We start from the raw sequence: 27,605 nt of genomic DNA on the forward strand, positions 1-27,605 counted from the left end.
TAACAACTTGTACCAGATAACCAAAAGGGGAAAAATATGAGAATTTTCAAAATCAACATTAATAAACAAAAGGTAACTTATTCTTATCAAGTTCCTTTGACATGTATAAGTTTATTGTTATTTACTGCTAAGGCTATTAAGTTTTTATTTATTTTGTTAGTACCACTTACTCTCGTTTAGAAGTAAATTTAATGGAATAATTTCTTCTAACAGAACAAATGAGTATATGTCAGTAAAGGAAATAAAGAATATAGATTTCTAATGACATAGAATGAAGAAATAGAAAACTCATATTTTAGATATCTATTTATAAAGTATATTAAATTCCTATTCATATACTAGAGAGGATTAGAAAAACTTTATTTGATAGCAGCCTATATATTACATGAGAGAGCATCCAAGTGAAAATAAACTTTCTATATTGTTCAGAGTTCCTTGATGCCGTTTTATCAATGACGGGGAAATCTATGTTACTTGGGAACCTATGATGAAATGATGTACTTCCTGCAATTCACAGTTTGATGGCGTCATAGCACACGGCAGAAACATTTCCTTGGTGATAACTCGCACAGACAGATTAAACTGAACACACACTTGGCAATAAGTTTGAAGGCTAATTCTCTTAATAACCAAGTGTTTGAAACTAATTACACAGTGAAATGAGTGGACACTAGGGACAAGGAACCAAAGATCAGAGGCATTCCTCAATAAATGACACTTGAGAGGTCTCCTGGCTACCGAGACAGGTATAAGCTAGAACTTACTGCCCTTTTATTTCATTTAATTGTATTGAAAGATTAAAGCTTTTTTTGTTTTCAGTGTGATTTAAAAAGGACAGTTTATAAACCTCAGTACATATGTATTTTACATGTGAATCCTAGCACATTTGTATTCGTCTTTCTTAAACTAGTTCCTGAATATGATTTTCATGAATGTTATCTGATCTTATTTAATGACAGTTTCCAATGAGCTGGTGTTTAGTCCGCGATCATAGCGCCTCCCAGAAAAATCACTCCGATCCTGCGGATCTCCAGTTGGAAGCGGCTTTGAAGGGTGGGTGCTTCACTCTTGTGCATGTTCGTCTCTGGACTCTGATCTCTCCCAAACGTCTTCCTTCTTGATGCTGATGTACAAAGCTGTTGGTTTAGCTGTTATTTGACTTGTTTTGTGCTCATTCTAGAGAATATTGGCTTAACAGAACTGTATGGAGGAGAGGGAGGAGAGAGACAAAGGGTTGGGGGAGGAGAAAAAAAACTCGTTATTTTCTGTCAGCAAGATTTGCACTTATTTGCCATGGGACAGCAATATCACAGCTGGGACTATAATTCGATGGAGGGTTGGCTTAGCCATGCACGGGGTGACGACATGCCAGTCATCCCATACTTAGGAGGTGGAGGTGGGGAGGATCAGAAATTCAAGGTCATCTGTAGGTTCATAGGAAGTCAGCCCTGGCCCTGACCGTATCTCAAAACTGAATACCCTCACCATGCCAACCAGTAGTTCAAACGCACTTAGGATTTATTACCAAAGATGTTGTGCAATCTGTCCCATTATCCACACAGCACAGTCGTCTCGACAAGTGGGCTTCATAAAATGCAAATATCCATCCGAGTTGAGACCGTAGCTGTTTTAAAGGAGTGGGAAGAATGCAGAATCATCTGAGCATCTCGATCCTGCCTGGCATTAAAAAAGTCTCAACTGTTTTCCTTTCTTTCTGTTTTATTTATTTTACATGACTTTGTAACGGGTGCAAAAAAAATGACTATGTATGAATCACTCACAAATCCAATCACTTTTAAATACCAACTGTTTTCTTCCCAGGTTTCTTTATATATTTCTTATGCAAATGCACATTTATTTTATAAAGTTAGAATCACAGCACAGATGACACTGTTTAACATTTTTAGCATTACATTAAAATGTCTCTGTGTTAGTACCAGCTTCTAATGGCTGCATAGTATTCCATTCTACTTTGATTTCTTTACATTCCATGCTCAGCATTTCAGTCTCACCCTTTCACTACTTTCAGATGTATAGGCAGATTTTTATTTCTTTCATCTTGAGGCATGTTGGTCTTTGAGACATGATCTCACCGTATAGTCCAGGCTGGTCTCAAACTCATGACTACTTTGCTTCAGTTTCCAGTGTTCTGGAATTGTAGACATTCACTCCCTTGCTACGCCCAGCTGGCATAGATTTTTATTATTATAAATAATAGGCCTCTTTGCATCTAAAGGTCTTTGTTCTTTAGGAGAGATTAGGGAGTGGATGCTTTTCATTTCCTCCAAGAAATTGAAAACAATACTGGTGTTACCATAGCTAGACCCTCCCTTTTCTTGGGATGATCATCGCGGACTTTGGCTCACAGATACTCTATAGAATGGGAGTCTGGGTCCATAGGCCAGCTGTCTGTGGTATGGCAGACTTGGGTTGAAAGGTCACAGGCTCCTTGGGTTTGCATCGAAGCACTTTAGAACACAAGATGAGTTACTGATTTCTGAGTGCTGGAAATGCTGCTAAAAATTCAGTTATCATCTGCAGGGTTTTAAAACATCTCAGGCACATTATGATCTTAATGAATTTGCCTCAACAAGACAATTCAGTGAATGTGCCCGGAACATACAGATGATAATTGAAATATGTTTGTTATAATGATGGTTTGTCTGTAATGATTTTGTGAGATTGAGTCATGCTGGCAGAAATCTTACAGAAAAGAAGCCTATTGTCTCTAGACAGCATTAAAACTATCCCAGGAATGGTGGGTTTTATACATTGCTGTAGGTGATTCTGAACCTTGACTAGCCTCCTGTGCCACCTAGAGCACAGCCTGGAAGTTAGGTTTGTGGGTCCAGGGTTCCACTAGGTTTGAATGCATCACTCTGAAGATCTTTCTATTTAAAGTTCACACAGATGAATGCTTGAGTTTTCTAGTTGGATTGTGCCACGTGCCAGCCAACGATAGTAGAAAAAGAAACATAGGGAGGACAATAAGAACATAGGTGCTTAAAAGAAGGTAGTTGGGGCTGGTGAGATGGCTCAGCACTGGCTGCTCTTCCAGAGGACCAGGGTTTGATTCCCAGCTCGTAGATGTCAGTGGGCAACCATCTACAAATCTAGTCCCAGGTGATCTGTTACTCTCTTGTGGCCTCCACGGGCACCAGGCATGCATGTGACATATAGACAGATATGCCAGCAAACAAAACAGAACAAAAGTCAAAATCATACACATAAAATTAAAAAAAAATGTAGCTGGGAAGTGATGGTTCATGCCTTTAATCCCAGCACTTAGAAGGCAGAGGCAGGCAGATCTCTGGTTCAAGGCCAGCCTGGTCTACAGAGTAAGTTTCAGGACAGCCAGGGCTACACAGAGAAAACCTGTCTCAAAAAACAAAAACCAAAAAAATAAAAGAAAGAAAATTCAGTTTATTAAAAAGCCCGTACATGGAGGAAGGATATCTCAGGGCCCTATTTGTGATGAAGAACAGCAGGAAGATGCCTTCATTTTTGTTTTTCTGATGGTCTCAGAGACACCAACCACTATGGAGAAGCTTTTCTGTGAGTCATTTGTGTATAACCACTAACCAAAGACCATTTGTTTCTTTTCTTTAGCTCTAAGCTGCCTAGATTGGCTTTATGCTCATGGCATCATGGGCTGAAGCAAAAATATGAGATTATCAGAGGAGAAGTGCCCGCGTCTAACACTGTGGGCAGGGTGAGCTCAAAGCTTCAAGTGGACTGAGCTGGGGGAAATGGGCATTGGAAAGGAGTTTGATCAGCCCCCAGACCAGGGTGCTTGTACGTATGAGGGAGAGAGCTTCACACAAAGCACTCCTCGTGAAGATCCTGAGCCTTCCTGTGGTTGCAGAACACCTGTGGCTGATCTCACAGGAGCCGTGCCCACCTCTCCACTATCTGGGCTCACATCCCCAGGCAGGATCCTGGTCTGACAGATGGGGTTTTGTCCTGACTAGGACAAATCACTGGTTAACAAGACTTGGGTCTCCTTTTCCTTGGAGCACCTGTAGCTTTCACTTGCTTAAATCTGGCTACACCACCCCCACTGTAAATTCACTATTGATCACTCACATTTTTTTCTCCTGAATAATCTGTTTTTTTTTTTTTGACTTTGATGGATATCAGGTCTCGTCACCCAGGATATCAATGGGGAACTGGGGAATGAATGGAAAGAATCACGACATGAAGCCAGTGAGCTAGGTTTCAACTAGGACAAAGCAAGGTCGGCACCTAAATTTCAAATATAAGGAATCACATTTGGAGGGCTGGCTCATGGCAGTCATGTCTCTGTTCTGCTTGCGTATCCTAGCTCCTGGCCCTGCCTTTCCCTGCAGGCTGCTCATCACAAGGCGTTCTGAGAATGTTTGCCTGAGTCTGAATTACTTAGATAGTGCTATGCCTGGTAGTTTTAATTTATTTTTAATTCCTAGTGTGTGACACCACCATGAGAAGACAGCTGCAGGGCATGTGGGAGTTCTGAGGATGACAAGGCTGAAAATAACCAGAATATTGGTTCCAGTGGGGCTCAGAGCACAAACACTCCCCACATACTATCAGGAAACCACTTTGGTTGGGGAGTAGCCTCAGTAGATTACACTCTTGCTCACCCAGCACTCACAGCGTGGCATTTCTACCTGAAAGCCAGGCGAGGGCCAGGCATAGGCAGGAGGGAGTAATAAAAGACGAGCCTTTCCTCCCCTCTTGTGACCACCCCTCCTTCTGGGTTAAGAGTACCAGCTATCAGGGAAGTTTGCAGAATTAACTGGAAGCCTCAGAATGGCTACACTGGAGTCACTGCCTTGCAAAACCTTTTGCTCTTTTCAGAATTTTTTTGTTAACATTTTTCATGCACCGTGGATATTACCAACAGGGAGGTAATTTGAAAGATGTCACATTATCCCAGGTTTGTACGGAGCAGGGCTGGAGAAATACGCCATTCAGTGGCGCTCTGGATCTTTGTGCAGTCGGGATTGACCTTGTAACATGTCATGGGCTCTGAGTTGCCCATGCTCCATTGCCAAGGGGCTCTTTGCAAGTCCTTTCTGAAACTGTCATCTGAATCACTGCTCGGGTGAGTGGCACGTACAATAGCCACACTGTCCTGGCCACCTAAATAATGCTCTGTTGGATTTTCTATGTGTTTACTGATGTTGAAAGGCCGCCTGTTGATTTCTGCTGATTGTTCCTATCTAACCCATACCATTAGGGTCTGAAGGCCCTGTCAATCAGGACAGTGAGGAGTGGGGAGGAGGGGCTGGCTCTGAGTAATGAGAGAGGCCAGGCCTTTTGGGACAATGGTTCATGAATCCCAGCTGTGAAATTGAGTAAAGGGTGGGGAGTGTTCCAACCTGATTTTTCTCATTAACTGAATATGATTTGCCATCTTTTCCCACTCTGATGTTTGGAACCCTGTCCACTCTTGCCAGGGACCTCTGATTCCCTTCATCTCCAGGAGGTGGATTTTAGTCCCTTATGGTCAGCAACTATCTCACAATTTTTTTTCTTTCTTTTTTTCCTTAGCAGAATTTGATCTCTCTGTCATCAAGGTCTTTTACGCTCCAGTTCTCCAGCTCCATACCAGCCTGGCCTTTAAGTACTTGCTGACCCAATGAAAAAAAGCAGGAAACAGAAGACTCTGTTTTCATCAATGAAGTCAGTGCTTCTCATACTTCAGTATGCGTGAGAAATCACCTAGGTATCCTGTAAAACATGCAGGTTTGACTCACTGGGTCTGGAGCAGGCCTGAAATTGCTAATAATCTCCTAGGGAAAGCCGATACTGGTGCTCAGGCACCAGCCTCTGAGAAGTGAGGCATTAGACTTAGCTCTGCTGGGCAGAGCTGGATTCCCAGCCTAATAAGGCACTTGATATACAACAGGTGCTCAAACTGTACCTGTCGAGGCGGCACATATCTGTGAGCCTAGCACTCTGGAAGCAGAAGCAGTCAGATCTCTGTGTTTGAGCCCAGCCTGGTTTATATGTCAGTCCAGAACAGCTAAGGGCACATAACAAAACAACAAACAACAATAACAATAATAAGAACAACAACACAACAAAAAAGGTATTTGTCAAATTCACAGGACTACCACCATCTGGTGATGAAAACCTTCAGCATCTGGTAGAAGGTCTGAGGGACCTGCTGCTCCAGAGCGTTGGGAATTTTAGTTCCTTTAATTCCCTCCAGATCCATTAATGTTCTTAGCCAAAGGAACAAAATGGGTGAGGTGCTCTCTCTTCCTGGGTCTGCTTGGGAAGATTTCCCCCCCCCCATCTTTTAACACTAACTCTTCTCCAGTGCATATAGACAGGCATTGAAGAAATGGGCTGGAGCATAGCCCCTGAGACAGTCCTAAGACAGGCTTTCTTCCTTTGTTCTTTCATTTTTTAAAAAAATTAAAAATTATTGCATTTATCTGTGAGAGCGCGGGCACCGGGTGCCATGGCACATTGTGGGGATCGGTTCTCTCCCTCCCCATATGAGTTCTGGGGCTTTGCAAGCTCATGCTGTTGTGTTTGGAATCAAGAACCTTTACCCACTGAGGCACCAGCCCCATCTTTAAAAAAAAAAATCTTCATTTATTTTTTTCCTGACCTGTCACAGTTTCTGGGTGTCCTAATTCTCACTGAACCTGATGTGCTGATGTCAGGACAGGCAGAGTAAGTGCTGAAATGATTTTCTGGCCACTGTTCAAGAACTTTGTGGGGAGGGAGTGGGTCTGGGTCACAGCAGGCTGTTCTGTCATGTGATGGACAGTTAGATTTGGAGGGCAGGGGCTGCATTTTCTCACATGACCTTTTCTCACAAAGTAACCCATGAGAAGGGGTTAACTGATGAAGCTCTCTTTCTCTTGGTCCCTCATCCACATTAAGGATGTCTGTAGACTCTATTAAAGTGAGAAAACAGGTTTCACTTCTTGGTAGGTCTTCCCTTTGCATACTGAGTGGATGTGTTGCTGATTTGTGAGTCCAGTTGCTGTCTAACTTGACCTGAGGTTACTCCACCTTTAAAATAGGTCAAAAGGCTCTCCCTATGATGCCCATGAGACAGGCCCAAGGCCGGGTGAGAGAATAGAATTCTTAGCTTTCAGTGTGTGTTCAGGTGATCTAATGAGCCCCGCCTACACCTACGTCAGGGAGCTTGAAGCACTCACTTGCTACCTTTGTAATCCCTTTGCCTTCCTATCTGGTGGCCTAAGCCACACACAGACACTTCAGGTTTATGACCAGCCTTCAGAAATATAAACAAAAGCAAAAACAAACTGGGTGTCACCACGCAAGGAATCCAAAGCTGAACTGAATTTTCTTATTGTGAGTCTATCTCTGTTGCCATGAATAGTCAGCCTCATCCCCGCCCCCCAAACCTGATATTTTCTGTTCTCTCTGTGAGTGGGGCTACTGATTTTGTGTCATTTCTCTACTTTCCAAACTACTCTTCTGGCCAGAGAGTTCTTGTCACACACCTCCTTCTCATCTTCTCCCTCCTCTCAAAAGTGTATTATGTGAGCTCGCACACACACACACACACACACACACACACACACACACACACACAAACACGTAGACATGCACAAAAGCATGCATGCACAGGCGCACACACACACACATTGCTCCTTTTTCCAAATACTGTTCTTTCTCCAAACAGTTTTTCCAATCAAAGTCCAAACACTGGCCCTCTTTGATATTGTTTGCAGCTTTCCTTGGAGCCATTCAGTTTAGCGGTTAAATGTTTCCAAGCTGGATGTGTCTCTGATTTCCCTCCTTCTCAGGCTGCCTTCCTCTCAGTTACAAAACTACCTTATATGCTTGCAGACAGGAGCCTAGCATGACTTTCCTCTGAGAGGCTCTGCCCAGCTGCAGAACAGATGCTGACACCCACAGCCAAATATTAGGCAGACCTAAGGGAGTCTTGTGAAGGAGCATGGGGAAGACAGAAAGTCCCAGAGGGGACAAAAACCCCTCGAGAAGACAGTGTCAACTAACCTAGGCCCATAGGAGGTCACGGAGACTGAAGCACCAACCAAAGAGCATGCATGGGCTGGAACTATGCCTGTGACACAAATGTAACTGATGGGCAGCTTGGTCATTATGTGGGTGCCCTAGCAACAAGGGGAGTGTGGGTCATATCTTACATGGATTCAGTTGCCTGCTCGTGGATCACTTTCCCCTACCTGGGCTGCCTTGTTGGGCCTCAACAGAAGAGGATGTACTAAGACCCAATGTGAATTGATGGGCTGGAGTGAGTTTGTAAATGGGAAGTTCCCCTTTTCTGAGAAGAAGGAGAAGGGGGAAGGGAAAAGAGGGTCAAAGGGTGGGACTGGGGAGAGAAGAAGGAGGGGCTGGGATCAGGATGTAAAAAGAATAAATGAATAAATTATTAAAAAAAAACAACCTTATATCATGAACAAACGAGTGTTTTTTTTTTTTCCTCTCAGTTTAAAAGCAATTAACAGAATGGCTGGCTAAATTCAGGAAGCAATAAATTTAGGACTGACTGTTGTCTGTCTTGAGAACTTGAGAATAATGAGTTGTGTCAGTTTGACTACATAAAGAGGAAATTTCTTTATTGTAATCTTAGGGTTAATCAGCAACGTACAGCACATGCTGCTTTAATTCTTATTCAATAATAACCTGTTTATTAATAAACCTCTTTTTCTTTCTATTACCTTTATGGAGAGGGTTTCTGGGTTGGGATAATATTTTGTTTTTTAATTATATCCTCTGGACAATGTACATTGATATTTCTGTGCTTGTGCTTCTGGTAGTTTTATTCAGTGCCTAGCTGCTGCTACCTCCTCCTGCTCTTCTTCTTTGAATAAATAAATTAAAGTGAAATGAAAATATAAAAAAATTAAATCTAGATTCTACATATGAGAGAGTATGTAGTATTTGTTTTTTTTAACACTTGCAATCTTTTTTTTTTTTTTTTTTTTTACATCTGAAACAAAGTCCCTTGTGTATACACCTCATTTTCTTTACTGTGTTTCATTCATGTGTTGATGGACATCCAGACTGGCTCCATTTTGTAGCTATTGTGAATAGTGATACTGCAGCAATGAACATGGATGTTGGAGTATCTCTGTGGTGTACTGTCTTAGAGTTATACCTTAGAGTATATCTTTGGGTATACATCCAGGAGTGGAATAGCTGTGCAATATGGAAGTTCTATTTTTAGGTTTCTTTGATTTTCATAGCATCTGCCAAGTTTACATTTTTATAAATAGTATAGAAGTGTTCTCTCTCTTTTACATCTTAATCAGTATGTTTTTTTTTTTTATAATAATCATTCTGAGTAGAGTGTGATGGAATTGATAGTCAGTTTTAATTTGCATTTTTCTAAAGAATGTTATCTTCATTTACTGGGAATTTATAATAGGAAAGTACGATTAAAAAAATTCTCAGCGAGGTCCAGAGTCAGGGTTATTAACAATCAGGTGAGATATTCCAGCTCAGCTTAAGCAGGGGACTTCTGCTTTACCAGAGGCCACACTGGTACTAGGGAGCCCAGGAAAGACACAGCCCACTCCTGCTCACACTCTTTAAAAACCACCCAACAGCCTCAAACTGCACCCTCTCCCCTGGGCTCCATATTCCTGCCCACAATTTGGACAAAAGAGTTCTACTGAACTGGAGCACATGCCATATAAGGAAGAGACCAAGCAGGTACCCTGAACTCCAGAAGTCACACAGGTGCTTGGAATCCTGAGGCAACATTGGCACTCAAAGCCCCACAGATCATGCAGGCAGCAAAAGTCCCAGCAGAGACATCTTACTGGCTCTGAAGATTTCCTGGACACCAGAACTGTAGGCTCCTAAGGCCAGAAGACCAAAGAGGAAACAGAAACCAAGGGGAAACATCCATCTAACAAAGATAAACCCAGAAACCAGCATCTAAACAAACAATAACTCCAAACCCAGATGACTAAAGGCCAACACCAAAACAGAACAATAGCCTGGGCAATATGGCACTATCCGAGTCCAGCTTACTACTACAGTAAGCCCCTAGATATTCCAACACAGCTTAAGCACAAGAAAATGACCTTAAATCCAATCTTATGAAGATGATAGAGATCTTTAAAGAGGATATGAATAAATCTCTTAGAGATATCCAGGAAAATACAAACAAACAGGTGAAGGAAATAAATAGATAAAACTGTTCAAGACCTGAAAATGGCAATAGAGGCAATAAAGAAAACACAAACCAAAGAATCCTAGAAATGGAATCTTGGTAAGTAAACAAGACTACAGATACAGTTCACAAGAGATGGAAGAGAGAATCTCACAATAAAAGAAACTGATACATTGGTCAAAGAAAATGCTAAATCTAAACATTTCTAATACCAAACATTCAGGAAATCTGGGACACCACGAAAAGACCAAACCTAAAAATAATAGGACTAGAAGGAGAAAATTCCCAGCTCAAAGCCCCCAAAAATTTTTTCAACAAAATTGTAGAAGAAAATTTCTCTAACCTTATAAAAGAGATGCCTATAAATGAACAAGAAACTTATGGAATACCAAATAGATGGGACCAGAAAAGAAAATCTTCCCACCACATAATAACCACAGCAGCAAATGTACAGGACAAAGGTAGAATATTAAAAACTGCAAGGGCTAGTACCCACTTGTAAGTGAGTACATACTGTGTGTGTCTTTCTGCTTCTGGGATACCTCACTCAGGATGATCTTTTCTAGATCCCACCATTTGCCTGCAAATTTCCTGATTTCCTTGTTTTTAATTGTTGAGTAGTATTCCATTGTATAAAAGTACCATAATTTCTGTATCCATTCCTCCATTGATGGACATCTGTTTCCAGGTTCTGGCTATTACAAATAAAGCTGTTACAAACATGGTTGAATAAATGTCCTTGTTTTGTACTTGAGCATCTTTTGGGTATATGCCTAGGAGTGGTATAGCTGGTCTTCTACCCCCCAAGGGAGGAGCAGTCTTGCTAGGCTGCAGAGGAGGACATTGCAGCCAGTCCTGAAGATAGCTGATAAGCTAGGGTTAGATGGAAGGGGAGAAGGACCTCCCCTATCAGTGGACTTGGAAAAGGGCAGGGAGGAGATGAAGGAGGGAGGGTGGGATTGGGAGGGAATGATGGAGGGGGCGAGAGCTGGGATACAAAGTAAATAATCTGTGATTAATATAAAAAATAAAAATTATATTTTAAAAAAAGCTGCAAGGAAAAAAGGCTAAGTAACATATAATGACAGACCTATTAGAAATAAATCTGACTTCTCAACAGAGACTCTAAAAGCCAGAAGCCCCTGGACATATGTCTTTCAGACCCTAAGGGACCACAGATGTCATCCCAGACTACTCTATCCAGAAAAACTTTCAATTACCATAAATGAAAAAACAAGGTATTCCATGGCAAAACCAACATCTATCCATAAATCCAGTCCTACAGAAGATACTAGAAGGAAAACTCCAACCCAAGAGATGAACTAAATCTCTTCAATAGTTTAAAGAAAACACGGGAAATAGCTTCATACCAGCGAAACCAAAAGAATGGAAACACACACACACACACACACACACACACACACACACACCACTACCACCAAAATAACAGGAGTTAATGATCATTGCTCACTAATATCTCTTAATGTCAATGGACTCAATTTTCAAATAAAAAGACACAGGCTAACAGAATGGATGTGAAAACAGAATCCATCATTCTGCTGCATACAAGAAACACATCTCAGCAACAAAAATAGACATTAACTCATAGTAAAGGGATGGAAAAAGATTTTTCCAAGCAAACAGACCCAAGAAGAAAGCTGGAGTAGCCATTCGAATATTTACTAAAACGGACTCTCAACCAAAATTAATCAAAAGAGATGGGGAAAGACACGTCATACTCATCAAAGGAAAAATTCATCAAGATGACTTCTCAATTCTGAACATCTATGCATTAAATGCAAGTGCACCCACATTTGTAAAAGAAAAATTACTGAAGCTTAAATCACACATCAAACTCCACACATTTCAACACCCCACTCTCACCAATGGACAGGTCATCCATACAGAAATTAAGCAGAGAAATAATGGAACTAACAGACATTACGACTCAATTGGACCTAACAAATATCTACAGAACATTCACCCAAATAGTACCTTATGGAAGCTTCTCCAAAACTGACCATATACTTGATCACAAGTCTCAACAAGTCTCAACAGATACAAGAAAATAACCCCCTGCATCTTTTCAGACCACCAGGATTAAACCTGGACTCCAACAACAACAGAAACAGAAACAGTAGAAAGCTACAAACTCATAGAAACTGAACAACTCTCTACTTACTGTCAAGGAAGAAACAATAAAAGAAATTAAGACTTCCTAGAATTCAACTAAAATGAATGTACAACATATCCAAACATATGGAACACAATGAAAGCGGTGCTAAGAGGAAAGTTCATAGCACTAAGAGCCTTCATAAAGAAATTAGAGAGAACTCATACTAGTGACTTAATACATACCCGAGAGCTCTAGAACAAAAAGAAGTGAATACACCCAAAAGGAATAGATGGCAGGAAATAATGTAACTCAGGACTGAAGTCAATACATTAGAAACAAAGAGAACAATAAAAAGATCAATGAAGCCAAGAGCTAGTTCTTTGAGAAAATCAAGATAGACAACTCCTTATCCAAACTAACCAAAAGGCAGAGAGGGAGACTATCCAAATGAACAAAGTCAGAAATGAAAAGGGGGACATAACAACAGACACCAAGGTAATGCAAAGAATCATTAGGTCTTACTTCAAAAACCTGTACTCCACAAATTGGAAAGTGGATAACTTTCCAATGGATAACTTTCTATCCAAAGAAATGGATAACTTTCTTGCTAGATACCACTTACCAAAGTTAAATCAAGATCAGAAGAACAATTTAAATTGATCTATAACCCCTAAAGAAATAAAAAGCAGTCATTAAAAGTCTTCCAACCAAAAAAAGCCCAGGGCCAGATGGTTTCAGTGCAGAATTCTACCAGACTTTAGAAAGGCTAATACCAATACACCTCAAATTGTTTCATGAAATAGAAACAGAAGAAACATTGCCCAACTCATTTTATGAAGCCATAGTCATACTGATACCTAAACCATACCAAGACTGAACAAAGAAAGAGTTTCATACCAATTTTCATAAGAAAATACTCAATGAAATATTTGCAAACTGAATCCAAGAACGCATTAAAAACATCATCCACCAAGATCAAATAGGCTTCATCCTAGAGATGCGGGAACGATTCAACATATAAAAATCTGTCAAAAAAATCTATCATTGTAATCCACCATATAAACAAAGCGAAACACAAAAACCACATGATCATATCATTAGATGCTAAAAAAGCCTTAACAAAACCCAACACCCCTTCATGATAAAAGTCTTGAAGAGATCAGGGATACAAAACACATACCTAAACATTATAGGGGCAATATATAGCAAGCCAATAGCCAACATCAACTTAAATGAAGAGAAACTTAAAGCAATTCCCCTAAAATCAGGGACAAGACAAGGCTGCCCACTTCCTCCATATCTATTCAATATATTACTTGAATTTTCAGATAGAGCAATAAGACAACTAAAGGAGACTAAAAGGATACAAATTAGAAAAAGAGAAGTCAAAGTATCACTATCTGCAGATGATGTGATAGCATACATAAATGACCCCAAAATTCTACCAGGGAACTCTTAAGATGTTATACACCTTCATCAAAATGGCTAGATTCAAAATCGTTTTTCAAAAAAGAAGGCTTTCTATATACAAATGATAAATGGGCTGAGAAAGAAATAAGGGAATCAACACCCTTTATAGTAAGCACGAATAATATAAAATATCTTGGTGTAACTCTAACCAAGCAAGTGAAAAACCTATATAACAAGAACTTTAAGTCTTTGAATAAAGAAATCAAATGATATCAGAAGACAGGAAGATCTTCTATGCTTATGGATTGGAAGGATTAACATAATAAAAATGGCCATTTTACCAAAAGAAATCTACAGATTCAGTGCGATTCCCAACAAAAATTTAACACAATTCTTCACAGACCTTGAAAGAACACTACTCAACTTCATATGGAAAAACAAAAAACTAAGCTAAGACAATCCTGTGCAACAAAAGAATTTCTGGAGGCATCACCATCCCTGATTTCAAGATTTACTACAGAGAAAGAGTAATAAAAAATCACGTGGTACTGGTGTAAAAAACAGACAGGTTGATCAATAGAATCGAAGTAAAGACCCAAAAGTAAATCCACACGCCTATGGATTCTTGGTTTTTGACAAAGAAGCCACAATTATACAAGGGAAAATAGAAAGCATCTTCAACAAATGGTGCTGGTTCAACTACATGATATCAGCATGTAGAAGAATGCAAATAGACCCATACCTGTCACTATGCACAAAACTCAAGTACAAGTGGATCAAAGACCTCAAACCTAAAACCAGATGATAGAACAGAAGGTGGGGAAATAATCTTGAAAGCCAATGCTTTCAAGACAACTTCCTGTACAGAACACCAACAGCTCAGGCACTAAGATCAACAAGTAATGAATGGGACCTCTTGAAAACGAAAGGCTTCTGCAAGACAAAGGACATCATCATAAGGACAAAACAGCAACCTAAAGAATGGGAAAATATCTTTGCCAACCCCACATCTGACAGAGGGCTGATATCTAAGGTATATAAAGAACTCAAGAAACTAGACATCAACAAACCAAATAATCCAATTAAAAAATAGAGTACAGATTTAAACAAAGAATTCTCAACAGAGAACTCTCAAATGGCCAATAAGCGCTTAAAAAAAGTTCAACATTTTTAGCCATTAGGGAAATGCAAATCAAAATGACTGTGAGATTCCATCTTACACCTGTCAGAATGGCTAAGATAAAAATCTCAAGTGACAGCACATGTTACTGAGGGTATGGAGAAAAGGGAACATTCCTCCATTGCTGGTGGGAGTGCAAACTTGTACAACCACTGTGGAAATCAATCTGACAGTTTCTCAGATCCAACTATAGGACTCCTGGGCATGCACCCAAAGGATGCTCCATCCTATTACAAGGACACTTGTTCAACTATGCTTTTAGCAGCTTTATTCATAATAGCCAGAAACTGGAAACAACCTAGATGTCCCTCAACTGAAGAATGGACAATGACATCATGAAATTTTCAGGCAAATGGATGGAACTAAAAAAGATCATCCTGAGTGAGGTAATCCAGACCCAGAAAGAAAAACATGGTATGTATTCACTTGTAAGTGTATATTGGCCATAAAATAAAGGATAACCATGCTACAGTCGATAGTAGACTCAGAAGCTAAGTAACAAGGAGGGCTTAACGGGTGATGTGTGAATCTCACAGAAAAGGACAAATAGAACAGACATTGCAGATGAATGGGGAAGGAGAAGGTTCTGGATGTGAGCAAGATGGGAATGGGAACAGGAGGGATCACGTTGGGAGGGAGGATGGAGGGAGAGCGTACTGGGAGAGACAACTGGAACAGGTAAGGGGTGAGGGGTGGGGGTGGGGGAGGCATATCTAGGATAAGCTGGGAACCTAGCACAATGGACACTCCCAGGAATCTATGGGCGTGACCCTAACTAAGACTCTTAGCAATGGGGGATACAGGGCCTGAAATGGCTCTCCTGTAACCAGGCAAGACCTCCAGTGGGGGTACGGGGACACTAACCCAATGTCATAATCTTTGACCTGCAATTTGTCCTGCTTGCAAGATGTGCTGGGGTAAAGGTGACTCAGAAATTGTGGGAGCGGCCAACCAATGACTGGTCCAGCTTGAGAGCCATGCCATGAGAGGGAGCCAACCTTGACACTGCTCAGAGGCCCAGGAACCAGAGGCAGGATAGCCCGGAGACCTAGGATACAGCCAAATGGGACTGGAAGGAAAAAAAATTAATAAAATGATTCCTAATGATACTCTCCTATACTTATAGATTGGTGCCTAACCCATTTGTCGTCAGAGGCTTCACACAGCCAAACATTAGATGAAGCCTTGGGAATCCTGGGGAAGAGAGGGAGGATGGATTGTCAGAGCTGAATGGATCAAGAGCACCACAAGAAAACCCACAGAATTAACTATCCCGAGTCCATAGGAGCTCACATAGGGGTTGAACCTCCAACCAGGGAGCCTGCATGAGGCTGATTTAGGCCCTCTGCACATATGCTACAGTGTGTAGCTTGGTGTTCTTGTGGTGTCCCAACAGTGGGAGCAGGAACTGTCTCTGACTATGTTGCCTGCCTTTGGGACCCCTTTCCTCCTACTGAGCTGCCTTGGCCAGCCTCCATAGGAGAGGAGGCACCTATTCTTACCACAACTTGATATGCCATGGCTGGTTGATATCCATGGGAGGTCTGCCCTTTACTAAAGAGAGAGAGAGAGAGAGAGAGAGAGAGAGAGAGAGAGAGAGAGAGAATGGGGGGCTGGGGAAGAGGGGATGTGAGGGAGAGAGGCTGGGAGGAGAGAGGGAGAGAAACCTGAAGCTGGAACATAAAAAATAAATAATTTTTTTTTTAAATAAGAGAATCAATACAAATGCATCTTCCTATGCAAAATGTCCCTAAGCCTCCTTCTTAGTTAAAATTCTAGAGACTCATACAAGTTTCATAACTTCACAGGGCCAGTAACCAACAGCATATTTACAATCAATAAAAATTGAACGACTATATTAAAAATATATTAAAAATCAGATGACTAAGAATTACCCATAAAAACCCAAATGGTGTTCTCCCCTTTTCCTTTGAACTATTCTACCAGCTTCAGGGATACTGTAGTAAGATAAGGCTTTTCAAAACTATCCTCATAGACACAGGAGCTGCGGTATAGATGTATTATTTGGGACGGGGCTGTATTTATGTAGATATGTACATACACATACATACATACACACATATGTAACAATAATACTCAGAGAAAAAGACTATCAATTTGAAAGGCATGGAAGGGGTTTTAGGGAGGGCCGCTGGCAGGGCCTGGAAGGGAGGAAAGGTAGGGGAAGGTGGTGTAATTCTATTTGAATAAAAAAACATATTTAAAAAAAAAACATACTCATTCCTCCAGGAATCTGGAAGGTTTCTCAGTCCACAGAATTATGGTTTTGAACGAGTCATAGTGGGCAGAGTTTAGAATCATAAAGCTTTACATGCCTTTATAACCACAAATCTAATAGTCTTGGTCTTAAATACCCATATGGGTATTTGTTGTAATGAAATAAGACTTTCAAGTATGATATATGCTTTCCCTCTAGAACAAAGAGAAGTGGCCTGCAGAGTCCAGAAGGCAAATTATAATCAAGGGCTAGTGAGATTCACCACCTGGGCCCCACTAGAGACCTAACCAAAACCAAATGCATTTAGTAGCTGTGTGATCCATCACAGACTAGCTGGCAGCCGTTAGCCACAGAGGATGCAACAGTCGAAGGGAGCCTGAGGTGGGCTAGTCCACAGAGGCCTGGAGCTCTCTACAGTGCAGATGTGCCAGATTGTTCTTCAGCTCGAAGCTCTCTAGAAGCAATGCTTTGCTCCTGGGTAGTCCAGTCGTGTAGGACAGCCTTTGAGGCCCTTCCCTCATCACAGCAGCCTCTTCTCAGCTCCCCCCCTCAGGCTTCTTACAGGCCCTATCATGTCCTAAAACAGGCATTCATGGCTTCTGTTGGGAATATAGGGTAAACATTGCATGTGGTTCAACTCTCCCAAGTTGCTTATTGGAGAAACATTTTTTTTTTTGGGGTTTCCATTTTGCCCAACCCTTCCTTGACAGAGCCCATGTTGTCTTCTTGGCTCCAGGAGAACAAGGACCATATTGCATATACCTGTGTACCCAGAATGAGGTAGGCAGACCCCTAGAGAACCAGATGAAGGGCTGAGGTTAGAATCCAGTTCCCCTAACCTAAATACTGTATAACCCTTTTCTGGTGGTTTGAGTGAGAATGGCTCCCATAGGCTCAAAGAATTGAATACTCCAGGGAGAGGCACTGTTTGAGAGGGATTAGGAGGTGTGGTCTTGAAGCAAGTAGTATGTCAGTGGGAGTGGGCTCTGAGGTTTCAAAATCCCATTCTGGGCTGGAGAGATGACTCAGTGATTAAGAGCGCTAGCTGCTCATCCAGAGCTCCTGAGTTCAATTCCCAGCACCCACATGGCAGCTCACAACTGTCTGTAACTCCAGCCCCAGGGGATCTGATGCTCTCATCTGGCCTGCTTGGTCCCCAGGCATGCAAGTGGAACAGAGATGCATATGCAGGCAAATCACCCAAATATATAAATTTAATTAAAAAAAAAATCTCATCTCAAGCCCAGAGTCTAGCTCTTCCTGCTGCCTGTGGATGAGGATGTAGAACTCTCAGCTACTGCTCCAGCACCATGTCCGCCTGTGTGCCATCATCCTTCCCACCATGATGATAATGGTCTAAACCTCTGAAACTGTAAGCCAGCCCCAAGTAAATGCTTTCTTTTATTAGAGTTGCTGTGGTCATGGTGTCTCTTCACAGCAACAGAATGGTGACTAAGACACCTTCCCTACCCATCCACTGGCTATGTTGACCTCTTCATCTCTTTCAGCTTTAAGACACTAGTTACTTCAGTAGTCTAATTCTCCCCCTCTACTTTTTTTTTTAACATTTCAAAATTAAGTTTTAGGTTAGCATACATGACAATGGATTTGTTACGGCATCTGCACACATATGTGTTGTTATACTTTCTTCACATCTGTTTCCCTGCCACTGCCGACCCGTGTCCTCTTCTGCTGGATTCCTCTCTTGCCTTATCTAGTGCCCACTTCTGCTTTCTTTTCTCTGCATTCCCATTACTCTTTCTTTCTCCCTAAGTTCTCTTTCCCTTCTCTGAAGAAGCCCCATTAAATCTCAGTTCTAAATATGAGCAAACGTTCAGTATTTATCCTTCTGTGTCTGACTTACAATTTTCAGCATCATCCATCCTTTTCCTGTAAATGTCATGATTTTACGTTTCTGGGCAGATACACAAGAGTTTTGTCTTGTTTTCTGACTTCTGTGCCTAAAGCTGTAGCTTAGTGGTAGAGAGCTTGCCTAAGATATTCGAGGCTCTGCACACACACACACACACACACACACACACACACACACACACACGTGTGTGTGTGCGTGCACACAGAACACACATACCCTGCACACAAATGAACCTCCCAAAAGAAAACAAACCATTGACTATCCATATGGACATTTGGGCAGATTAATCGGTAAAAACAATCCAGGGAAGATAACCTCTTCTTCTTCCTGGAAGACTTAGACTCACTGTAAATATCCAATGATCCCTTGAGAGAGTTTTCAAATGTTATCAAGGTTGGTTTAAGATGTCTGTCTTCTATGTGCCTACACGTGATTATATATAAACAGGGCGGGGACTCCACTGTAGCGTGACACATCTGGTACTTACAGACACCGGTACTTAGCTCACTGACACTGTGTGTGTTTCAATGACAAGAATCAGGCATTTTATCTTTTCATCTCTCTGCATACAGTAGGTCCTACTTGCTGTGGGGTGCGTGTGAGGGAGATATGTGTGTGTGGGTGCGTGTGTGCTTGGAGGCAAAAGGATGACTTTGGGTGTCCAGCTCAACTGCTCTCCATCTTATTCCTTTGGTAATTAGTCCTTATTCCTTTCAGTGAAAGACCTTTCACTGAACCTGGAGCTGGGCTCATGGCCAACAAGCCCTGCTAATTCCTGCCACCAGACTGGCCCCAGATTCCGTGAGAGACCCTTATCTTACTTACTCATCTCTCCCTGTTTTCTGGAATTCCTTCCTTAAAAAAAGCTGAGGTGCCCGTGTTCATTATCTTTTTGCCTCAGTCTCTGGAGTGCTGGAATTGCAGCCTGATTACAGGCTTATGCCACCATGCCCAGCCGATAGCGCTATACTGTGACAAGCTGGGCGGCCACTTACCTTCACCTCAGTTCTTTCCTATGATGGAGTCATCTTGCCTCTTGCTGGGAGCGGGTTAATGCCCATCTCTGTGGTAACATGTGTGAGGAAGTGACTGCCAGAACAGCAGGCATGAAAAAGGAGTGCCCCATGGCTTTTCTCTGAGACACAGGAAGGAAGTCCCCAGGCAGAGCCTGCCAGATCCACTGTAGGTGTTGAAAGCGAGCGAGCTGCTCTGTGGAGCACCATGAATCTTCCTTGTCGTGACCCCAGAGACTCACAGAGGGCTGAGAGAGTTCTAATGCGATTTCTGGAATGTGCTTAACTTTCAGCGAGAGTAGTTCAGACCCTGGGAGATTCCATTAATATAATTTTGCAATAGAAAAGCTTCCCATTGCCTAATCTCATTAGCTCTGTTTTATGTTCAGTAAATGGGTAAAAGCCAAGTTTGTGATTCGGTAATTGTGAATGCATAATTTCTAGCATTTACCGTGTGGGATAAAAAGTTTTTTTTTCCCCTAATGTGTGCAAAGAGGAGGTCCAGAACTTCCAAAATGTCCATTGATTAGAATGAAACGGGGGCACGGTTCATGGCTCAGCCACCATAAAACACCGTGAAGGGGAGGGATGTGGAGAGCAAGCAGCAGTCTCGTCCTTTCTCCCAGCTCTCCTGATGGAATTTTCACATAACTGTCCAGTCAGTGGCCATAATTACTTACACCTCTTAGCTTTGCCCCATTCATTGATCAGATATTAACTGAGTACCCATGACAGGTCAGGTCCTGGTCTAGGCATGCCGTGATGGACAAAGAGAGCAAGTCCTAACTCTCATGAGGTTCATTTTCAAATTGGTAGAACAATAACAAATACATGTAATGCAGAAGGCGGTTGAAAGCAACATGAAGAAAAATACATTGGGGCAAGAAGATAGCAGCTTTTTTAGGGCTGGCCATCAGGGAAGGTGAGGGCAGAAGAGAGACAAGGGGCTGGGTGCCTTCTAGATGTTACATCAGCAAAAGCAAAGGCAGGAGACATGGACCAGGCCAGGGAGCAGGGGAAAAGAGAAAGGCGTCAGTGCTGGTGTGCATATCCTGGAAGACTCTTCTGCTGAGCTACTGTACTTTGAATTGCTTTTCTTTTCCCTTCTCACCCCTCAAGCACCAAGTATCCTAGTCTGGATGTAATGGGAAACTACTGGACTGCAAGAAAAGGGGGTTGGAGAAGAGAACGGTGATGAGCAAGGCTCGCTGTGGGGGTGTGTGGCAGCCAGACCATATGGGGTAAGGGTGAAGGCGGGAAGGACAGTTCAGAAGTGGTGATGTGGGTCTAGGTGAGAGCTGCTGCCGCTTGAACCACGCTGGTAGGGGTAGAGGTGTCAGCTCTGAGATGCTTGTTTAGGCTGTGCGTGAGGGATCAGACTTGGGGTGCCCTCGCACTTGGAAGGCTGAGGCAGGGGAGGGCTGGTGTGGGTTTGAGAGCTACACAGTGGTTTACACAGTGGGATGCTGTCTTAGAAGAAAAAGAAACAGGTGCATGCTTAAATGTTTAAGTCATAGGTGGCAGGATTTTGTGAGAGGATGATTAAGGAAAGTGAGTGCACATGTGTGTGTGTGTGTGTGTGTGTGTGTGTGTGTGTGAAAGAGAGAGCTAGAGAGGTGAAGGAGGTAGAAGGGAGTAGGAGAAAGTTAGAGAGAACCATATAACCACAAAGCATTTGATCCTTTTACTTTTTGGATAGTGAGCTACCTGAGGATAGACATAAGGCAGGCCACTAGGTAGAAAGATCTGGAGTTCAGGGAGACGAAACTTCCAAACATATTTGGAAGTCATCAGTTGTACAGATAGTATTTAAAAATCACAAGGTTAGAAGAATCCACTGAAGGGTGATAGGAAGAGAAAGGCGTAAGATGAGGGTGTCTTAGGGATTCTATTGCTGTGATAAAACAACATGACAGCCAGGCATGGTGGCATACACCTTTAATCCCAGCGTTCAGGAAGCAGAGGCAGGCAGATCTCTGTGGCCAGCTTGGTCTACAAAGCAAGTTCAGATCAGCCAGGACTCTGTTACACAGTGAAATCCTGTCTCAAACCAAACCAAATCAAAACCAAAACCAAACCAAACCAAAACAAAATAAATAAATACCTTGGCGAACAAAGTTTATTTCAGTTTACACTTTCACATCACAGTCCATCATCACAGGAAGCCAGGACAGGAACTCAAACAGGGCAGGAACCTGAAGCAGGGGTTGATGCAGAGGCCGTGGAGGGGTCCTGCTAAGTGGCTTGCTTGATATGGCGTGCTCAGCCTGCTTTCTTTCACACTCCAGGCCTGGGTGCCCAGAGACGGCACCAGTCACTAATTAAGAAAATGCCTCACAGGTCAATCTGGTGGGGGCATTTTCTCAGCTGAGGTTCTCTCTCCCGAATATAACTTCATCTTGCGTCAAGTTGACATAAAACTAGACAGCACACAGCGCCCAGACCCTTGCTGAACCTCTGGAGGAAGGAGAAGTGGCCTAGAAGCTGAGAAAAACATGGACTTCTGCCCCGCCGTCAGCTTGGCGGTTTCAATACATCATGGAGATGTCTCAGATCTTACCTTCTGCGGCACACAGTGGAAAGGAATGCTGCTGGGTCCTTTCTCATCACGTCAGCACAGACATGAGCCGGCACATTTGAGAGGGCTGTCCCTCTTTTCCCCTCTCGTTGTCTTTCTCCGCCTTCCATCCTTCCTCTGTGTCTTATTCCTCCTCATTGGTTTTCCACCTCACTCTTCCTTCTCCCCATCTGACTGTTCTTGGGCTGAGTGTCTGGTGGGCCCAAGGCAGCCTATATGTGCCGCCAAAGTCCAGAATCTTCCTTTCCATTCCCCAGGAAGGCTTCCTTCCCAGAGGCCTGTGGCACCATTAAGGAGTTTCTTCCTTCCTTCCCTCCTTCCCTCCTTCCTTCCTTCCTTCCTTCCTTCCTTCCTTCCTTCCTTCCTTTTCTTTCTTTCCTTTCCTTCTTTTTTCTTTAAACACCTATCCTACACATTCCACTAATTGGAAATTCATTACAGCTTGCAAATGTCAAAATGCAAATTCTCCTAAAAGTGCAGCGTATTTGTTCATAGTTCAGTGTGAATTATTTTAATCAGATAATCAGCTAATTCTCTGGCTAACAGCTGGTTGAGATCAGCCTGCACTGCATTCTATTTTTGAAAAGGTAAAAAGGCACTTGCCGCCAAATGGAATGACCTGAGTTTGGTCCCTGGAACCCATACAGTGGAAGGACAGACCGACTTCTACAAACTGTCCTTTGACATCCAAATGCGCTTCCACGTGCGCTCCACTTGGCGTAAGTGCTATCCATACACACTCACACAAATAAATGTGTAAAAGATAAAAACAAAACAAAACCTCACTACAACTATAGCGGAGATTCTCAAGCTTTTTACCCCGTGTAAGATTCACTTAGAAAACTTATTAAGCATGGACTCCTATGTCCAGTCTCTAGAAACTCGTGGGGCTGACACAGAGGGGCTTGTGAGCGACACTGGGGTACCCTGAGGGATGAGGGAGAGAGAGAGAGAGAACTCTGGGGGTCTGTGTGGGGAGGGCCTGGATGAGAAGGTTCCGAAACAAAGACTTTCCAACCGACAAGCAGGTCTTAGAATCACCCCGAGGAAGGAGAGAGAGGGAACCGCGAGGCCACAGAAGGAATGGAATCAAGCACCTTTTCTGTGGTGGAGCTGGCCCACCAGGAGCCTGCTACAGCTCCAGGTTGATGGGGACACTGCAGAACTGGGCAGTCACCATGGCGACAGGTGGTGAGCCAAGTCCAGGCAGCATCAGAGAACGCTTGCTCCCTGACGGAAGGAGCCTCTTATCTGTGTTTGCAGCTCTGTGTGCACTGCAGACTTCCAACAGCCAAGGTATGGAAGCTCAAGAGGAGTGTGGTGACTGGCCCGGGCCAAAGGAGAAAGGAGGCGGGTGATTCAGCCAGGGTAGCCTGTGTCGGGTTGGGGGAGGGGCTGTTTTGGTGTACCCCCCCCCCCAGTGGCCACTAATCTGGGGTGCAAAGAAGTCCTGGCAAGAACACTCAATGAGGATCTGAGTCACAGTTCCGAGGAAGGAAATAGGAAAGGCTTTTCCACCAGCATCAAGCTCAGGGATATCACCTGCGGGACCTGAACAATGACAGGAAACCCCGGTGAGAGCCGTTTCTCAGCCTTCGTCTCGCCGGCATTTCAGAAGCACAAGACGGTGTAGTAACCCAGTCATTTGCCGCACACACCTCCCCTCCCGTCAAGGCTGGAGAGCCGGCTTCACCTTCATTCACCAGGAGGGAAAACCTGCAGGCCCCTCCACTCCGCTAGGCCGCCTTCTGTTTTCAGCTGTAGAAACAATGGGCTAAAAATAGACCGGGTTGTAACGCGCTTCAGCGCGTTCCCGCCGCCAGGGGGAAAGCTTAATTCAAGCTTATCCACGATGACACCCCTTTAAGAAATACATTGTTTCAGGCGACTATTAATAGTGAGCGAGTTTTGCGTTACTGAATTCTCCAACATGAGCTCTTTGACAAACAGTTTGGAAAGGAGAAAACATTAGAATGTTGTGAAGAAATCTGCCCAACGTTCCCTTATCATTGTCTTAGGGAAAGCGTTGTGGAATGCTCTTTTACACCTTATTTTTTATTACCTTGTGAATGGGTGTTCATGTGTGTGTTTGTGTGAGTGTGTGTGTGTGTGTGTGTGTGTGTGTGTGTGTGTACATCAAAACCCAACTTTTAGAAACGGGATCTAGAGCTCAGGTTAACCTGGGTCTGTCCGGTGCTCCTTTGCCTGTCTTGTAGCCTCTTAGCAGGTGCAGTGTTCTTTTTTTTTTTTAAATTTGTTACTACTTTTATTCATTTTCTTTTTTCTTTCACACTAAAATTTTTATACAATCCGACAAATATAAAAATGTGGGCTTATATAATATTGAGGTAAAGTCCTTAACAGTAGTGACTTTTATCTAGCATCCTTTATCCTTTACCTTTTCTTCATAATAAAAATCAAACAAGCAAAAACCACAAGAAAATAACTAAGGGGACTGGGAGTATAGCCCAATGGTAGAGCAGTTACCTTGTGTCCCTGGGTGGTTCATTCAATTCCTAGCATCACTAAAAATCAGAAAAAGCACACCCCAAACACCCCTGTCTCCAAACTATAATAAATAGCACTTAATTACACATGGCAGTGGAATGCCCTGGATTCTTAGGAACGAGTCTGAGACAGCGTGGCCTCTGGTATTGGGGTGATAGACACATTGTGGTGGGGAGAAAATGTAGAAGATTAAAACCTCCTGTTTTGCTTCAGGCTGGATTCTTAGTACACTTTATGTGTCACCATGAAAGCCAGAGACAGGAGATAGAAGCTCATTTAAATATTGGATTTAATTTTCAAGTTCTTAGTGAAAACAGAGGGAATGCCAGAAGAGAAAGAGACATCCACTGGCCGCACTTGGGATTTCCCCTATGGATGACTGACATTCTTGGGGTAACATACACATCTTAAAACTTGCAGTCTGTGCTGTACCATCCCTCAGGTGCTGAGCCTGGGCCTATTTCTCCCTGTGGGGTGTGGTGGAAGCACTGTGAAGGTTTGGGGACCACGTAGGAAGAGGCATCGACCCTTGAGGTTGATGGATAGGGGCCCTCCAGGTCCACCAGGGGGCTGCCTTTGAGAGCTGTAGTGGAGAGCCCAGGCTTCTGTTTAGCTCTGCGCACACCTGCGGCCTCCCAGGGCGTCATCGTCACCATCCTGTCTTCGTGGTACAGAGCTTGATCAGCCTGGATGACCAGACCTAGCGAATCACTGGCCTTCTGGGCGATCACAAACACTCTGCTGGGAGTAACCAAATCACAACATCCATTTCACTCAGCGCTGTATTATTTGAGATCCAACGAGTACCACCTGTAAGATGCCAGTATTGTGTACTCTGAAGACCTTTATCTTGAGCGTCTTTATTGGCCACCAGATTTCATCTTGTGGAATTTTCTATTCTTTTTTTTTTTCTTCTGTGAATTAAACATTTACAAATTTTTATGAAAAAAAAATCTTTGAGACTCAGCGTGTAGCCCTGGTTGGCTATGCTCCCATGTTGTCCTGAGTGGCTTCAAGCTTATGGAAATCCTCCAGCCTCAGCTCCTTAAGTAGCTGAGAGTATAGGCCAGCAGCAGCAGGTCTGGTTATAGAAGTTATTGTTATTTTAAAAATTTGAGCTTTTTACCTATTTATCTTAGGTGTGTGAGTGATTTGCTTGCATGTAGCTGTGTGTATCGCCTGTGGGCCTGGCTTCTGTGGAGGACAGAAGAGGGGACGGGGTCTCCTGGAACTGGAGTTACAGACGGTTGTGAGCTGGGAACTGAAGCTACCCCCCCCCCCCCCGCCAGCGCAGCATGTGATCCTAAGTGCGAGCCATCTCTCCAGCCCTGTATAAATTCTTCGCACAAAGCCTGGGTTATGGCTTGACTCTGCGGTGTCCCCCGCTGGCTCGTGCTTTAAACACTTACTCCCCAGCTGGTGATGCTGTTTCTGAGAGGCCACAAAACCTTTAGGAGGTAGGGCCAGTCTGTGTGGATGGGTGGGGTGGAGTGTTACAGCCTGGCCTCTGGATCCGGCATTTCTCTGCTTTCCGGCCCAACGCGATGTGGTGAGAGGAGCCTCTGTCACATGATTCTGCTTCCATGAAGGCCACCATGTCTTCCCACCATGACAGACTACAACTCTCTGAAAGCCATGAGCCAAAACAAACTTTCCCTCCCTTGTTTCTGTCAGAGATTTTGGTCACAGCAGTGCAAAAGTAACTACACTATCTAAATAGAATCACTAGCCCGGTTAAACGTCTGGAAAATACACTTTCCAGAGCAAACACATCTTTTAAGTCAGTTATAATATCTCCGGTTATATAGAGAGATTGAAACTTTTAATGTGGTTAAATCCCTCACAATTTCCTTTATGGACTATGATTTATTTAGAAAAACACCCTACACACACATACATGAAGACTATGTATGTATTTAGATAATTGACATAGCAACAGTCTACATTGCTTTTAGAAGGTTTAAAGCAACATACTCCTCGTCTTTATATTCATATATGTATAATTATTGTGTGGTGTTGAAGTAATCATATAATTTAGTTTTTCTTCATCCATTTGGGTAGTGAGTATTCCGTATGAGTAATTAAAAAATGTACCTTAAAAATTTTGTAATGTGACTTCTTGTCATATTCTGAATATCTCTAAATATTATTTATATTTTAGGATCTTTTTCTACTAGCTTATCCAGGTACAAAAAATATCTATGGTGTTCTTGTTCTTTCAATTCTTCTTTATTATTTTAGATCAGCTTGTCAAGTGTTAAGGAAACCATATAGCAATTTTGTTAGGATATAGTTATATCTGCAGATCCATAAGAATTGATACACTTAAAATAATTCAGGATTGACATAGTTATGATCATGAATCTTTCCACAGACGACCATTTCCTAATATGAGATGCTTGTCTTAGTGAGTTTGGCTTATTTCACTTAACAGGATAATCTCTGGTTTCATCCAATTTTTCTAATGACATAATTTTGATCTTTATGGCCGAATAACACACACACACACACACACACACACACACACACACACACACACACACACAC

General features: G+C 42.7%; 1 protein-coding gene across 3 annotated transcripts in view; it reads right to left on the minus strand.

Moving 5' to 3' along the window:
• Nucleotides 1-255: 255 nt before the first annotated feature.
• Lhfpl3 (LHFPL tetraspan subfamily member 3) overlaps nt 256-27,605 on the minus strand; it is a 453,371-nt gene continuing 426,021 nt past the window's right edge. For 2 of the 3 annotated variants that reach the window (XM_055612636.1, XM_055612634.1), the window contains exon 4: nt 256-1,200. Coding sequence is in view for 1 of the 3 variants with exons in the window: in XM_055612633.1 (XP_055468608.1) it covers nt 1,172-1,200 (29 nt within the window). In the remaining 2 variants the exon portion in view is untranslated. The remainder of the gene's footprint in view (nt 1,201-27,605) is intronic. The other variant, XM_055612633.1, reaches the window with a different exon arrangement.

This window comes from Psammomys obesus, unplaced genomic scaffold, assembly GCF_907164565.1.
Source record: "Psammomys obesus unplaced genomic scaffold, mPsaObe1.curated_primary_1811, whole genome shotgun sequence".
Classification (NCBI taxonomy): domain Eukaryota; kingdom Metazoa; phylum Chordata; class Mammalia; order Rodentia; family Muridae; genus Psammomys; species Psammomys obesus.